Genomic DNA, 17,464 nt, shown 5'->3' on the forward strand with positions numbered 1-17,464 from the left:
ATATTACTTGTCTTTTGATGCACAGTTCTTTGTTTATTTATTGCTTTATAGCCTGCCTTTCTGGTTGAGTCTCAAGGTGTATTATGTATACAAATGCTGTCAAGTCACAGCTGACTTACAGCGACCCCAGCAAGGGGCTTTTTAAGGCAAGTGAGAAGCAGAGGTGGTTTGCCATTGCCTCTCTCTGCGGAGCCTTCCTTGATGGTCTCCCATCCAAGAACCGACCCTGCTGGAGAGCCAGCATGGTGTAGTGGTTCAGAACGGTGGACTCTAATCTGGCGAACTGAGTTTGAGTCCCCACTCCTCCACATACAGCCTACTGGGTGGCCTTGGGCTAGTCACAGTTCTCTCCGAACTCTCTCAGCCCTGCCTACCTCACAAGGTGTCTATTGTGGGAAGAGGAAGGGAAGGAGATTGTAAGCCATTTTGAGACTCCTTAAAGGTAGAGAAAAGCTGGGTATAAAAACCAACTCTTCTTCAAAACAGACACTACCTTTTAGTGGCTCAAACTTGTAAGGCTGCAATATACACAGAGAAGAGGTTCTTTGCAGGAAAAACAACAACAGAGCACAAAAAAATAGTTAACAAAACAAGTAACTATCTCCCTATCCAAAGCTCCTAGACCTTAACATTAATTTAGACCCTATGGTTGTGCCAGCTATTGAAGTAAAGAATAAATATTTCAGACAACTATCAATGCCATTTACAGATTATACCTCCCATAGCCTTGCCAACCTCCAGGTGGGGCCTGGAGCTCTCCCAGGGTTGCCAGCTTCAGGTTGAGAAATACCTGGAGAATTGGGGGGGTGGAGCCTGAGGAGGGCGGGGTTTGAGGAGGGGAGGGACATCTGTGGTGTATAATGCAATACAGTCCACTTTTCAGAGCGACCATTTTCTCCAGGGGAACTGATCTCTGTCGCCTGGAGATCAGTTGTAATAGCAGGAGATCTCCAGCCACCACCTGGAGGCCAGTAATCAAAAGCAGGCAACAAGTACACAAAGGAGAATGGAAACTCAAAAGATGTACTCGTAGAAAGCTCAATAAAGCAGCTACAACACAGATGGTACATTGCTAAATAGGATTTATTAAGAGGAGCAAGCCTCTAAAAGACAAGAGCAACAAGGGACAAAGTCCAATAAATACAGACACAGTTCTAACATCCAAATAATCAGGTGAGAGTTACAAAAAACAACGGGATTTTTGGGCGCCAAGGCGCTCACGACGAGAAGGTACACGAATGAATATCACACAAAGCAACGGAGTAAGTTTCAAACGCAATGGGCTTCCGGTAGAGTCCCCATTTCACAGATTTTTTCAAGCTTCAAGTGCTTCCGTATGCTTGTAAAACAGTTCTAGGAATAAGAAATTTATTCTTCCATTAAGTCCAGACGGACTTAACACCTAAAAATCCTGTTGTTTTTTGTAACTCTTACCTGATTATTTGGATGTTAGAACTGTGTCTGTATTTATTGGACTTTGTCCCTTGTTGCTCTTGTCTTTTAGAGGCTTGCTCCTCTTAATATATCCTATTTAGCAATGTACCATCTGTGTTGTAGCTGCTTTACTGAGCTTTCTACGAGTACATATTTTGAGTTTTCACCACCTGGAGGCTGGCAACCCTAAGTTCTCCTGGAATTACAACTGATCTCCAGGCACCAGAGATGAGCTCCCCTAAATAAAACGGTTGCCTTGGAAGGTGGGCTCTATGGCACTTCATCCTGTGGAGATCCCTCCCCAGGCTCCACCCCCCCCCCCAAATCTCCAGGAATTTCCTAGCCTGGAGTTGGCAACTCCAGGAAAAGCTGACACCATGCAATATGCCAACCAAACGCCCACTGCCTTTAATGTAGGTTCCAGCACTGGGGTGGGGGGCAGTGAGGAGCATTCCACTGCAAAGGGAAATGGGGAGGGTCTCTTTCTCCCTCCGTTTACCCCCACCCCGATTTGGCTTTTGCAACCTCCTTACCTGCAAACTTGCGCCTGACTTCGACTTTGTATCGTTGCCTGGCAACCGGACGCACGTCCCTCCCCTCACGCTGCGTCACAGTGCTTTCGGCTATTGAATAGAATGCGGCCGGCTCGGAGCTTCCGATTGGCTCGATGGATCCCTTTTGTTGCCCGTCTCCGCCAATAGACTTTCCGATGAGGCTCCTGTTTTGCATACGTTTCCTGGTTTTGTTTTCTACGCCAGTCATTATCTAGACTTCCGCGGAAGCAAATGCCACTTGCGTCAAGTGGGGTTTACTTCTGAGTAACCGTGCCTGGGATCGGGCTCTGCAACAGTTCATCCCCACGTTTCCAAGAACCACATAGTCCCAAATTCCAAAAAGCAACAGCCATATAATAAAGAACCTTTTAAATATGGACCACTGAGATTGTCACGGAAGGTTCTGCAAGCTTTTGAGTTAGGCAGAACTCTTCTCGTCTGGATGAATTTTCAGAACATGCAATGGCAAAAGGTTGGGTTGGGGGGGGGTGATGGAAAATCCCAAATTCTGCAGCCTCCTGAAAAATGGCAACCAGGAGATACTGCAGGCTTTAAATATGGTTGGACGCAAACGAGATTTCCCCTGGAGGGGTAGTAGAAAAGAGCAAGAGTCCAGTAGCACCTTAAAGACTAACAAAATTTCTGGCAGGGTATGAGCTTCCTTGAGTCACTTCATCAGACTGAAGAAGTTTGCTCACGAAAGCTCAAACCCTGCCAGAAATTTTGTTAGTCTTTAAGGTGATACTGGACTCTTGGTATCTGAAGAAGTGAGCTGTTGTGATACACAGTGGCTTACACTGTGTATCACAACAGTTATGAGTTTAGTAAGCACATAAGCACATCTAGTAAGCACAAGCTAAAAATCCCAATTTATGAGCACACATATTATTTACAGTATGGAGATATCACTATATAGTTATTACTACTTCACTGAGATATGTTAAAAATGTATGGAACACTTAAGAGAATGTATGTATAAGCCTTAAAATATATGTACATAGGCCAGAAGGGGTCTGACTTTCCTCATAGAAAAGGTAGAGATCAGCACAAATACAGAAGTTCATTAGAAAAATAGTAGTTTAGAAGGCTACCCACCATGATCTATCTCCCTGGAGGGGTAGAGAAGTAAGCAGTTAAATTGCCTGCATGGTTTGAAAACATAAAGATTAGCACTTAGATACAATCTTTGCCTACTTAACTCAAAAGATGCTTTTAAAAGTATTTGCAGTTCCTCCTTCACTGCTCTCCTGATAAAGGAACTACCTTTGCAAGATTATTTGATGCGAAGTTCTATGATACTGTTGTGCCTGAGTAATCATTACTCAAAAGCGTGCAGTCCCCGGAGTCCTATCCCCTTCTCCAACAGGTTGCTTAAGTAAAGCTTATAGATTTTGTTTGTTGTGCATGGAAGCATGAAGAAAAGATTATTTCTTGGTGAAAAGGCAACAGACAAGGCAAATAAAATCTTTAATAGTATTTTTTAAACAGATAAAAGCATGCATATATATCAAGAAACTTCTCTTGTAATCTACCGTTTCTACACATAAATTAAAAAAATAAATTAGGCGCAGAGGAAATTTTATGCTGGGTGGGAAGAAGCATCAAAATAGTTTCATTTTCAAATTGCATCATTTCCCAGCTGGCCTTGTGCTTCACTGACCAAGTAAAGGAGAGTCTCTTTTTCATACCATTAATTTCCTCGGAAGAAATTAATGGTATGAAAAAGCGCAAAACTGAGCTTCAAAGCGCAAAACTGGTTTGTTTTGAGAGCCAGCGTGGTGTAGTGGTTAAGAGCGGTGGTTGGAGTGGTGGACTCTAATCTGGAGAACCGGGTTCAATTGCTTACTCCTCCACATGAGCTGTGGACTAGTCACAGCTCCCTTAGAGCTCTCTCAGCCCCACCTACCTGTCTGTTGTGGGGACAGGAAGGGAAGGTGATTGTAAGCCAGTTTGATTCTCCCTTAAGTGGTGGAGAAAGTCGGCATATAAAAACCAACTCTTCTTCTACTTCTTGAAGTGGAGCCTGAGGAGGGCGGGGTTTGGGGAGGGGACCAATGCCGTAGAGTCCAATTGTCAAAACAGCCATTTTATACAGGGGAACTGATCTCTGTCGCCTCGAGATCAGTTGTGATAACAGGAGATCTCCAGCTACCACCTGGAAGTTTGGGGATGGAGCCTGGGGAGGGCATGTTTTGGGATGAGGCTTCAATGAGATATAATGCCACAGATTCCACTCTCCAAAGCAGCCATTTACCCCAGGGGAACTGTATCAAGTTCAGATTTCATTTTAAACCATGTCCTGTTTAAAAAGAGAAACTTATAATAGATGATACTAAAAAAAGAGCTAAAAATTGACGTCTAGCAGGCACAGCAGGGGTGGGGAGCTGTCCTTGGTGCCCTCTGATTGGTGTTCTTTGTGCCAGCAACAGTATAGATTGCACATGGAAGCTCCCCTGCCCCGGAGCAGATTATAGCAGGTGGATTTTTTACTATTTCCTATAGGGTCGCCTACTGATCTCCAGCTGACGTAGATCAGTTCCCCTGGAGAAAATGGCCGCTTTTGGACTCTATGGCATTGAAGTCCCTCCCCTCTCCAAACCCTGCCCTCCTCAAGCTCTGCCCTAAAAACTTACTGCTGGTGGCGAAGAGGGACCTATAGGGTTGCCAACCTCCAGGTGGTACCACAAGAATAAAGGCTCAGTGCTGTTATTTCTGGTAAGAAATAATATGAGCTAAATAACTTTACATGGAGGCATAGTCTTTGTCTTTATTAATTAATTTATTTCAGTTCAATTTTGTTATATTTGTTGTGTGCTTTGTGGATACTATATTCGGATTGTTTTGTGGTACACATATACATGTAGCTGATGAAGCCAGATGCGAAATGTGATCCTGATCTAGACGATACGTCCTGATACCCTCTCGTCGTGGCTTTGCTTCTTTTGCCTTGTCTCCAGCCGTTTGAGACCTAATCCATGAAAATTTCCATAGTATATAAGATTATTTTTCAACAAAGACTTTAGTGGACAGTACATATACCTTTTTGACTTACCTGTTGAATTAGGATCTGTGGTATCCTTCCTTTGGTCATTCTCATGCTGGACTACATTTTGTAAACAAATTCTGTTTGATACTTGTATCTAGTTGTACTTCAATTTGTATATATTTGTTACTTTATTTCACTTTTGCATTTTTATAAAATTCACTTTAATTTCATAAGTATTATTGAGTGCTGTTTTGGGTTGCTCCAACCTCCAGGTGGTGGCTGAAGATCTCCTGCTATTACAACTGCTCTCCAGGCGACAGAGATCAGTTCCCCTGGAGAAAATGGCCATTGGATTCTATGGCATTGAAGTCCCTCCCAAACCCCGCCCTCCTCAGGCTCTGCCCCAAAAATCTCCAGGTATTTCCCAACCCAGAGCTGGCAACCCTATTCACCGCCTTCCCCAGATAAAAATAATGGATAGGTAAAGCCATTACTATTGCATCCAGAACTGTAAGCTGTATTAACTCTAACAGTCCCTTAACAGATACCTAGTACAACATAAACATTTCATTTTCTAGCTATGAGGAATGTCCCGATTAACTGAAAAGGTAGCAATCATCTCTACGGGAGATAGATGCTTCCGGGAGGCAGTTGCCTACAGAGGTGGATAGAACACCGGTCCGTTGCTAGGATACCAAAGAGAAACATCCAGATGTAACGGTTTCCTCCTCCTCCGGGTACCCACAGAGCTTATTCTCAGGGATGACAGAGGAGAGGAGAAAAGAACATTAAGGTTTTGATTGTACCAGGAACGTGAGTAGTCTTTATATAAGTATCTCCTCGCCCTCCATCTTCTTAAATACACCTTTTAGTCAAGTGGCAGTTGAGGAACGTCTAAGCTTGAAGAGGCCTGCTAAATGTCCGTGGAATTAATTCAGTGGTTCGATCTGATAAGATCACCCCAGGCTCAATCCGCCAGGAAGCTCTCCTCCGATGCAAGGCTCAGGGAAAAGGAAAGGAATGCCCCTCAAGATCCTCACAACACGGTTTGGTCTCTTGTCTCTCCTTAAGAGGGTGAGATCTGGGACAACATTTTTTTACAGTAGCCCTTTCCTTTTGGAACAGCCGTGCCTGTTGGAGGTATGTTTCTTGTCTCAGCCATGCAGCAGCGTAAGGAGGCATTTATTTTATTTTATTAAATTTATATCCCGCCCACCCCAGCAAAAGCCAGGCTCAGGGCGGCAATGTTTAGACGCGCCTTTTCCTAACTGGCTCTCACAGAGTTTAATTATGTAAATGTTTTTAATACCTCAGGTTTCTGGTCAGCTTTCAGCCAGTGTGGTGTAGTGGTTAAGAATGGTGGTTTGGAGCGGTGGACTCTGATCTGGAGAACCAGGTTTGATTCCTCACTCCTCCACATGAGTGGCGGAGACTAATCTGGTGAACTGGATTTGTTTCCCCACTCCTCCACCTGAAGCCAGCTGGGTGACCTTGGGCTAGTCACAGCTCTCTCAGCCCCACCTATCTCACAGGGTGTCTGTTGTGGGGAGGGGAAGGTGATTGTAAGCCGGTTTGATTCTCCCTTAAGTGGCAGAGAAAGTCGGCATATAAAAACCAATTCTTCTATTCTGAACCACTGTGGGTGGCTAGGAGAAGTGGTATAGAAATACAGTAAATAAACAAATACTTTTTTTTTTTAATTTCAGCTCCGTACAGAGTAATATTTGCTGCAGAAGCAGAAAATGGAGACTGCATATCTCAAAAGGTGTCTCGGTATGTGTTTAGCCGAAGGCCTTGCGGAAGTGGCCGAACGTCGGCCAGCAGACCCGATAGAGTACTTGGCGCACTGGATTTACAAATACAGGAAGAATATGGATGACGATTTCCAGGTGAGCTTCCAAAATCACAAATTTTCATAACCATATGAATCTCTAATGTTCGTCTTTCATCTTGGAAGAGCCTGTTAAGATCAGGGGTTCCTGCACCCATGGCAAACTGTTTATTTTCCCAAGTCAGGGGGGAGTCACGAGAAACAGGAAACGGGTTCATTCAGAAAGCCCCAACATTTGGCATACCTGCCAAAGACAAGCTTATAGATGTGCATAAAAAAGCGCTCAGATGCTATGTACCAGTAAGGCCCATGTGGCATGGTACAGAGGAAGCCATGTGAGAAAGATATCTGACTTGTTTGGCAGTGGGGAAGGGGTTACCTCAGCAGGCAGAAGGGTGAAAAGGCGAACCCTTCCTTTGTTTGAGGGAAGCAACATGATGAAAGGTGTGACATGAAGAGGAGAGCGGAGGAAGGTTCAGCTCTGCTCTGATATGTGGGAACACATCCGTGATGTTGAGATGGGGGGGGGGGGATGTGCTTAATACATAGGGTTGCCAGATACACAAAACACAAAACAACCAGGGAGGAGGGCCGGTAAGATTGACCATGAAGTCTGTGGCCCCTTTCAGATTACTGTTCTAAACCAGATGTCGTCCATTGTCGGCTCATTTCCGAGTAAAGCTATATAGAGATGGTTGTTCCCCCAGCTCATTTCAATCTGTCTATGAGCTGTCTCTAAAGCACTCTGGCCGCTACTGTTTTCCAGCCTTTTTTGGTGGTGCGTTCTTTTTCGGCTTTTTAAAAAAATGTTCTAAGAGCTGCAGATTATGGGTTAGAATCAATCAATCAATCAAGTTTTATTTCGATACCATATCAGCTCTGAATAAAAATAAAGTTGGGTTTAAAATAATAAAATAAAATAATAAAAGTTGATGACTCTGGGAAGGATGATTTGAAGAGGAGGAGGAAAGATCTTCTATGGCAGTGGTCAGCAAACTCAGTAGTCAACAGAGCCAAATATCAACAGTACAACGACTGAGATTTCTTTTGAGAGCCAAATTTCTTAAAATTAAACTATATAGGTAGGTACACTGTTTATTAACTTAATAAACTTTAATTAAAGTTTTAAGTCTTAATTAAACTATAGGTACACTGAATAAAACTTGATATCATACTTAATAATGATCTTATTTATTGATAAAAATTAAATTGTAAGTAAGGTATCCATAAAATTAAATCATGACAATGACTGACAAACACTTAATGTGAACAATGGCCTTCCATCTCCCCGACCCCCGCTGACTTCTCGGCGGCCGCCCTGGCACATCCCGGCTGCCTCGGCCTCCTGCGCTCGCCTCTCGGCCTCCTCCTCCTCGCAGCCGCCTGGGCTCTTTCCTTCCTTCCCTCCCTGGCCGGCCTGCCGTCCACCCGCCCACCCGGCGCCCCTCCTCAGCGCCTTGGCCTCCGAGGAGGAGGAAGAGGAGGAAGAAGAGGAGGAGGAAGGCAGAGGAGTGTCCTCCCCCCCCTCTCACTGGCGTTCTCCAGCGGCGGAAGGGAAGGGCAGGCCACGAGGGCGACGCGCTGGAGCTTGCAGGTGACGAAGGCGGGGGAGGGTGTGTGCGTGCTGGATCGGGGTCTCCCTCCCTCTCCCCGGTGCTCGGGCCATCACGTTGCAAAGATCCGCCCCCCCCAGGAGTGGCGGCTGCGGTGGCTCTGGGCTGGCGGAAAGGCGGAGAACTTTTGCGGGACTTCTGCGTGTGCGCAGAGCCCAGCCGGGGCAGGGAAGGGACGCCAGGCTCTCCTCCACAGTGACGTGCAGCCCCGATCCTCCGCTGAAAGAAGCCAGCCCCCCCCCCGCGCCCTCCGCGCCCGGGGAAGGTGGTTTCTCTCAGGTGGGTGGCCGCGATCCTGCAGCCCAGAGCCGCACTCAAGGGGCCAAAGAGCCGCATGCGGCTCTCGAGCTGCAGTTTGCCTACCCCTGTTCTATGGGGAAGGGTTTTCAATTGACGAATCCCACTAGACCGGAGGCAAAATTTGGCTACTTGAATGGTTATCTCCTGAGAGGAGTTTGTGTTAAATACTAAGCCCTCTGCCAATAATCTGATTCAACTTTATGTATTTTTGTTATGTTTTTAAAATGTATGTTCTTATTGTAGTTAGTTTGGGTGGTGATTTTCTGTTTGGAAAATCTATCTATCTATCTATCTATCTATCTATCTATCTATCTATCTATCTATCTATCTTTAAAGAGCCCTTCACTTCTAAAAAAATCCACATCTTCCTATCTACCTGTGGGCTAACCTGGGGTTGGAACCTGAGGAGGGAGGGGTTTGGAGAGGGGAGGGACTTCAATGCCGTGGAGTCCAATTGCCAAAGCAGCCATTTTCTCTAGGGCAGTGATGGCGAACCTTTTAGAGACCGAGTGCCCAAACTGCAACCAAAAACCCACTTATTTATCGCCAAGTGCCAATGAGGCAATTTAACCTGAATACCACCCCCAGAGGGGGCCCAGAGGGAGAGGCTAGGGTTGCCAAGTTCCTCTTTGCCATGAGTGGGAGGTTTTGGGGGTGGCGCCTGAGAAGGGCTGGGTTTGGGGCAGAGGGCGCCTCCTTCGCACCCACCGGTCAGCCACGCCCCTCCGCCCGCACAGGCCCAGAGGGCACCGGGGAAGCCGCCGGCCATGCCGAGTGTGGGCGCTCGGCTTCTGTTCCCCGCTCAAGCCCCAGCGGCGGCAATGGTGGCAGCTTCTGTGGGAGAGTCTGGGGGCCACCGCCAATGATGTCGGAGGTTCCCCACCACTGGGCTACAGCCTCCCCCATCCGGGGCGGGGCAGAGCCAGAAAGGCCAGTGGCTTGGAGGAACCGCGCGTGCCGGCAGAGAGGGCTACGCGTGCCGGAAGTGGCATGCGTGCCATAGGTTCGCCAACACGGCTCTAGGGGAACTGATCTCTGTCACCTGGATATTAGTTGTAATAGTGGGAGAACTCCAGCTATCATCTTGAAGTTGGCAACCCTACTTCAGCCTCCACCTGGAGATTGGCAACCATCATTGCCCCCCTTTGAGGATGGCTCTGAAAAGAAGTATAACTAATACAAATATCACACAATAATTACATATAACTTGTTTACAACATGTTACATGGAACTTACTGAAGCTTTGTTGTTACTACTATTTTGAATTTTTTGGGAGTAGCTACAAGTTATTAGATAAATGCCTTGTGAACTCAAGTGCTTTGCACATTTTTTTCTGTCTTCTATCAGAGGTTTCTCCCCCTTCTTTTTTTTCAAATACTACGGTTGCCCGCTCCGGGTTGGGAAATACCTGGAGGTTTTTGGGGCGAAGCCAGAGGAGGGCAGGGTTAAATGCCATAGAATCCAATTGCCAAAGCAGCCATTTTCTCCAGGGGAACTGATCTCTGCCGCCTGGAGATCAGTCGTAATAGCAGGAGATCTCCAGCCACCACCTGGAGGTTGGCAACCCTACCTATAAAAGACAAACAAAATCAGAACAGAACCATCAGCAGTAGCACCAACACACAACCCTCCAGTCTTCCTCATGAAGGGAGTGACCCTGAAAAAGGGCCACCTCCTAGGACTTCCTGCTACTCAAAGAAGAGACGGGCACAAAAATGTTATATTCTTTTTTTTGTGTGTGTGTCTTGTTCTGATCGCATGGCTAGAGGAAAGTGGAGAGGGAGCAACTGGAACGCGAGCGCGAGGAGGCCCAGAAAGAAGTGGAAATGTTAGAAAAAATGAAAGAAGAAGAACTTTTGATCCAGCAGAAGCTTGAAGAAGAGAGACAGGTAGGACACAACCACAAAGAGAACCTCCTCCCTTACAATGGATTCTTCAAGTTCCAGGCTTTGAAAAGATGTGGGTTATTGAACAAGGGCAAGAGGGCTTTGCCAGGTCAGGGATATGGGTTGCCCGCAATGCTGGCTGCAGTATCACATCACTTCCGGGGTGTGTGTGTGTGTGTGTGGAATTGACACAGGGTATTTCTAGCAATTTCCAGAAACTCAACGGTTTTACATTTTTGTTTGCTGGAAGTGGTGTCGCCCCATCACAAATCTAAGATTATGGTCTTCTCTAAGAGGAGAAAAATGCCTCCTTTTCGTTGTGGTATTAGATGGCTTTGAGGTTGACCAAGTCAGGGAGTTTGTTTATCCTGGCATTCTTTTCCCCCATAACCTAAATTGGAACGCCCATCAAAAAGCAGTGTCCAACAAAATCAAACCTGGGGCTGGAGCGATTGTCAATTTTTTTCCATACCAAAGGTGGCAAATATATCCCAGAGTTTTTTACGAAAGCTCTTAAATGCCTCTTGATGTGTTGCTGGCCTTATCCTTCGCTCCGAGTTCGGCCAAATGTCGCTCGAAGGCAGGGCATGGTTGGCCGCCTTGAAGCTACAACTTAAGCTGCGCTTTAGCACTGAGAGGCTCCTAGCTTCTTTGAAGCACGACCCTTTTAAATCCTCATGGCAAAAAATCTTAGATGAGAAATTATCATTGTTGGGCTTCTCGCAGGATATGTTATTAGATCTTGGGAAAACTGAAGCTTTCACCAAAATTAAAAAGTGCATTAAAGAGCTTGATTATAACAGCACTACTTTTCACGCTTGCCGCGTTTGTTCATCCCAGTTCTTTGGAATACCACCACCACCACGTGGTTTGCCTGCTTATACTTATAATTTGACAGCTCCTCGTCTTTCTAGAGCCTTCTGTTTAGCTAGACTGAATGCTAACCCCTCTATGGTTATGCAGGGCAGAATTTTGACTGTACCATACCCAGACAGGACCTGTCCTTGCTCTTCTGGCTCCATTGATTCATTAGCTCATGCCCTTTTGGACTGCCACTTTTATGAGGAACTTCGGTCACGTTATCTCTCTCCCCTTTTACCATATACATCTAATGCCTCTGTGTCTGACATAATGCCTTTTTAAATTAAGCGACAGGGATCCCAAGGCTACATTTATCTCAGTCCTTATATCCCTCAAACACTAGATGTATGCTGCTCAAGATCAGTGGATCAAGGAACTTCTAAGGCAGTGATGGCGAACTTTTTAGAGACCGAGTGCCCAAACTGCAACCCAAAACCCACTTATTTATCGCCAAGTGCCAATATGGCAATTTAACCTGAATACTGAGGTTTTCGTTTAGAAAAAACAACTCATACATTCACATATTTTGCGTTAAAAGAAAAACACAATAATTGTATCAATGATACAAACAACTTTTAATTGAAAGGTAAAAGGTTGCATTTGGCATGCATCTCTCCAGGACTCGTCCTCTGCTCAGCCACCGGACATTATTGTACATAAATAAACAATTATACTGTACCTCAACCTCCTCAAGAAGTGCTTGAAACTGTGGACAATTCAGAGCACGAGCCATGATGTAATTCACCATTTTTGTGACATCTTTGAGGACATCGTCAAATTTTTTGAACAATTAATGTGATTTTTGCTGTTGTGTGCATGCTGATAATTTGTCTATCCTTGGCTCATACTTTGTACGTTTGAGAGCAATTCCACACTTTAAGGATTTCATTTTCAGAACTAACTGTGCTGTCCTTTGGCATCCCTTCTATCTTCTCAAGTGTTTCACACAGGTCATAGAATTTATTTTTCCAGATAGAGGCTTTCTTGAAATTCTATTAGCTCCATTTCCAGATTTTCTAAATCTAACCAGTTTAGGCAGGAAAGATCAAGTTCTTCAAATTTGGCTTTATCCGGAGAAGTAAGAAAACACAGGGTTGTCTCCATCTTACCGAACTGTAAAAATCTGTTATTAAAATTCACCTTTGCAGCTGCTACAATGCTAGAAATTTCCTTGTAGATTTCCTGATGGCTTGTAGGATTGTCTGCAAATGTTGTAGAATTTTCTAAATGCTTTTTTAGATGGGCGGGGCCTCAGACAAACTGAAGACGGGCAGGGCCCCATCTGAGAGGGGGGCGTGGCAAGGTGCTCCGCCCTCAGCTGAGAGATGTCCCCCTCAGCTGAGAGGGGGGGCGTGGCAAGGTGCTCCGCCACAGCCTCCCCCGTCCAAACTGAAGACGGACGGGGGCCCTGACAAACAGCTGAGCTGCCCCCCCTTAACCCGTGAACTGGTTGCAGGCCGAGCTGGAACGACAACGTGAAGAGCATGAGAGGCTGGAGAAAGAGCGAGCAGAGGAGCTCATCATAGAGCAGAAGAGGATCGCAGAGATGGAGGTGAGAGGGACATTTTCACTGCAGATCAGTGGCAGGTTTGGGGGTGGGGACATGGGAGGGGCACGTAGGGTTGCCAGGTCCCTCTTTGTCAGCGACGGGAGGTTTTTTGGGGCAGAGCCTGAGGAGGGCGGGGTTTAGGGAGGGGAGGGACTTCAATGCCATACAGTCCAATTGCCAAAGCGGCCATTTTCTCTAGAGGAGTCGATCTCTATCGGCTGGAGATCAGTTGTGATAGCAGGAGGTCTCCAGCTAGTACCTGGAGGTTGGCAACCCTGGGGGTACAACATCTCGTGTAGCATTACATCATTTCCAGTGAACACTGGGAAGTGACAGAGAGTAGCTCTAGAAATTTCCAGAAACTCTATGGTAAAGACCCTCTGTCGCTTCTGTTTTCATGGGAAGTGATGTAATAGTTCATGTGACCTGGGGGAAGGGTATCCTCTGCCCCTACTGGCCAGCCTGTTCAGATCTGAACTCATCTTTGTCTTGGCCTTTGGACATGATATTTGCCTACTGCTCTTCCTTCAGGGCATACATTGGTTCTTCCCTTTTTATCCTCTAAAAACAATCCTGCGAGGTAGGCCGAGCCAAGGGAAAGTGACTGGCCTTTTGAGCTTTATGTCTGAGCACAATTAGGTTTGATCAGTGACGTCACAGTGACCCTCCACAAATTTCACTTAGAAGCAATTTGTCTAAAAGTTGCATCAGTCTTTTTGAGTGCAGGTGAAGTGCTGTTTTTTTTTTTTAAAAAAAAGAAATAACAGACCTCTCAGAAAATTTGCATTATCCTAAGCATATACATTGATCCATCAGTTCTTCAAGAGGTTGTCGGAAATACCCAAGGTGGCAAATACCAAAGTTTCTCGTTGCATTCTCTTCTTTTTGTGACTGTGCTGGTCATAAATATCCTATTTTAAAAAGTAGCATAATATCTGTATTAGTTCCAGCTGTCAACCTTTCTGTGCCTCTTGAAGATTACCATAGAGTTTCTGGCCACTGGTAGAAGCTTCTAGGAATCACTGGGAACTCTATGGTCAGAAGTCCCAGTAATAGCGGAGGCCTTTGTTTTCTTTTTGATTTTTCTCTCCAGGTGTCAGGCCTGCTTTCCACAGCTCTAAGCAGCCTGTCAGACTCTGACTGTTTTAGTTTCGATTCCACCAGGTGCCTCTCAAGGCCGACCTTGCTAACTGCTGAATTCCTGTTCCAGTGCTATCTCCCGTGGGAACGACTCCTCAGTGGAAGGGGGCCCGCCTTGACCTGTTGTGACTAATACTTTCCCTTATAGGCCTACCCCCTGCTCCCAATTGCCATTCGTGCCAATGTACCTGTAAGCTCTGCAATACCTGTGAGTTTTCCATTAAATCAGCTCTCTTTTGGACTCGTTGTCTCTGGATGCTGTTTGTGAGGCTACCACGGGACAAGTGCTCACACCAGGATGATTGCGCCCCCCCCACTCCCTGGCTCCACTTTCCGCCCACTGTTCAGCTAAGCACTGGCAGGCAAGGGCTGAAATTGGCTGGAGGTCTCCCACCATAAGCGGACCAATGGGAGCCCTAGCCACACGCAAATTCCCGTCACGGGGGAAAAGACTGGTTCCCGTGGCCATTCCAGATGGGTAGCGTGGTCTGACTCGCACATGTGGAAATTAAGTCCTGAGCATATCTGTCAGATACTCGCCCGCCATCATGAAATTGCATTTTGAATCGCAGGCAAAGACAGCCATTGAAAAGGAGAAGCCATCCAAGACCCTGGCAGAGTTAACGGATAAATACGGCGCTCCCCATTTGACTCGGGTCGAGGAGATAGACGAAATGGAGCAGTCTGAAGTAAGTACAAACAATAGATGCCAAGCGGATACTTGTAAGAATATGGCAGCTTGGATCCATGGGAGACTTTTCACAGGCGGAAGAACTTCTGCCCGCTGAGTGCGACTCTCCCCCCCCCCCATCCTACAGCAGCCCAAAATATCGCCCAAAATCAAAAAGGGAGGAGAGGAGAATGTTGCCACCTACTTTGGGTCCCAGCTGGCGAGAAAAGCAGGATATACATATATCTAAATAAATAAATCAAAAGTACCTCAAGCAAAAAGGAGTAACTCGAGCAGGCGGGAAAGGTCTTAGGCCAGGGGTGGGGAACATCAGGCCCGGGGGCCATATAAGGCCCGCGTAATCATTTGGTCTGGCCCTTCATGGGTCCTGGCAGATCTCTAGCTCAGAAGGATACTGCCCTGCCTGAATCTCTTGGGCCCAGCTGGGGACAGCAGAGCTCAAAAGCAAGTCACTCTATGTGGCAGACACTCGGAGTTGTCTCCGGTTGTGCCTCTTGGCTAAATGTTTGACCAAATATAGCAGTCTAATTTTTAAGTTGATAATTTTGTATGGCCCGTGAATGATGTTATAAATATCCAAATGGCCCTTGGCAGAAAAAAGGTTCCCCACCCCTGTCTTAGGCCTTATATGCACGGGTTGTTTCCATTGGATATGCTGCTCTCTCGATGCACAGTATTTGCGGTTGAATTCTCAAATCACTCTGCGCAGGGGTCTGAAACTGACCAAACACTCGCTGTGAAACTGATCAAATAAGCAGGTGCATAGGTTGTTTGTGATTATTTCAGCATTCTTGCTAGTCACAAGCAAAAAAACCCCTGTTTGATCAGGCTGAGGTCTGAAACTGACCAAGGAAGGTTTCTGATTGGCCATCATAAGAACATAAGGAAAGCCCTGCTGGATCAGACCCAGGCCGATCATGTCCAGCAGTCTGTTCACACAGTGGTCAACCAGGTGCCTCTAGGAAGCCCTCAAAGAAGACGACTGCAGCAGCATTTATCCTGCCTGTGCTCCACAGCACCTAATACAATAGGGATGCTGTTTTGGCCTGTTGACCAGACTGTAGCAGAGAGGTATACTTCTAGCAGTGTCATGCTAGGCCTAGCAAATTCAGAGGTTTCATAACACCGGCCAGGTGCAGAGGTCAGTGTTTCTTAATCATTTACTTCACTGCCAGAAGAGGTTTCTGAGGCCTCTGCAGACAGGTCCGGGGTAGCTCGCCACACTAAATTCCAGTCTCCAGCCATGAGGTTCCTAGTCAAGCCCTGGAATTTCGGACAGCCTTTCTGTAGCCCTCAAACTACATGTCTGAGCCCTTTATTTGTTTGTTTGCTTGCTTGTTTACATACTTCATTTATATCCCATATGGTCTATTAATTTTCCTCCCCTCCATTTTAACCTCACAACAACCCTGTGAGGTAGGTTAAGATGAGTGTATATGACTTGCCCAAGGTCACTCAGCAAGCTTCCATGCAGAGTGGGATTTGAATCTGGTTCTCTCAGTTCCTAGTCCAATACTGTAATCACTACACCATACTGGCTTTCATTGGATTAAGCAGGCCTGGTTTGTTTTCGGTTCTTAAGCAGCCACATAGCTCCTTTGTGATTATTTCAGTGTTCTCACTAGTAACAAGGGGGGGGGGGACCTGTTTGATCAGGCTGAGGTTTGAAACTGACCAACAATTCACTGTGAAACTGACCAATAAGCAGCCTCATAGGCAATTTATGCATGGGAGTTTATTTATTTATGGTCTTTTATGCATGGCTGTTTCTCCACGTTTTGCCTGAAAACGCCCTCTGAAAACGCAGAGAAACACGGGGAGAGCAAGGCAACCTCTGACAGTCGTAAATAGCATGCATAATCCACACAAAGACCCGAAGTCATCGGAGGGGTGATGGGAGTGAAACAGCCATGTATAAAAGACCTGAGATCAGGCCAGCCTGGGGCTATCCAGGTCAGGGCTAAAATACATTTGGGTGTTTTTTCCCCCCTTCAGAATTTAACCTTGGCTGTGTCCTGGCACAATGTCATATACGTCCCCGCTGAATGTCATATACGTCCCACAATGACACAGCACCCTGATTGATGAAAATCCGGGGCGGGGGGGAGTTTTACAAAACCTTGTTCCCTGAACAGTAGCAGCTATTTGTTCGCCAAGCTGCCCTCCCTAGGTCCATTTAAACATTGACTATTCTTTGTTTGCGGCTCACTTCATAAGCTCCGTTGACCACAGCAATCAACTGCTCCCTTTTTTTCCTTTGCCTGCCTTTCAGCATGCACTTCCAACTATTGCCGAGTCAGAGGAAGAAGACGTGCTGGTGGGGTAAAGGTTTGTTTAGTTTTTTTGCTGAATCCCCATCTGCTTCCCTGGATACTGCAAAGTTCGGAGCTCTCTGGATGGACCTGCTTAGAAGATGGAGGGCGTAGCGGGCTAAATTATATGATGATTCACGAAGTTGAAAAGTGGATTTCCCCCCCTTCTTTAGAAAGACGAATAAATAAAATGAGGTCTCTCCATTACTTATTGAAAGAGTCAACACCTTCATGAACCACATAGCCTGACAACTAGGTGGAATTATGTTGAGTAAGAATTAACCTGGGTCTAGGATTGCCAGCCTAC

General features: G+C 46.1%; 1 protein-coding gene across 1 annotated transcript; it reads left to right on the top strand.

The window, feature by feature from the left end:
• Positions 1-6,716: 6,716 nt before the first annotated feature.
• Positions 6,717-17,171, top strand: DYDC1 (DPY30 domain containing 1). Its single transcript, XM_056850528.1, has 5 exons — positions 6,717-6,863; positions 10,485-10,607; positions 12,922-13,017; positions 14,727-14,843; positions 17,118-17,171. The coding sequence occupies exons 1-5, from the start codon at positions 6,717-6,719 to the stop codon at positions 17,169-17,171; spliced, it is 537 nt and encodes a 178-aa protein (XP_056706506.1).
• Positions 17,172-17,464: the final 293 nt, after the last annotated feature.

Source organism: Euleptes europaea, chromosome 5 (genome assembly GCF_029931775.1).
Source record: "Euleptes europaea isolate rEulEur1 chromosome 5, rEulEur1.hap1, whole genome shotgun sequence".
NCBI classification, from domain to species: domain Eukaryota; kingdom Metazoa; phylum Chordata; class Lepidosauria; order Squamata; family Sphaerodactylidae; genus Euleptes; species Euleptes europaea.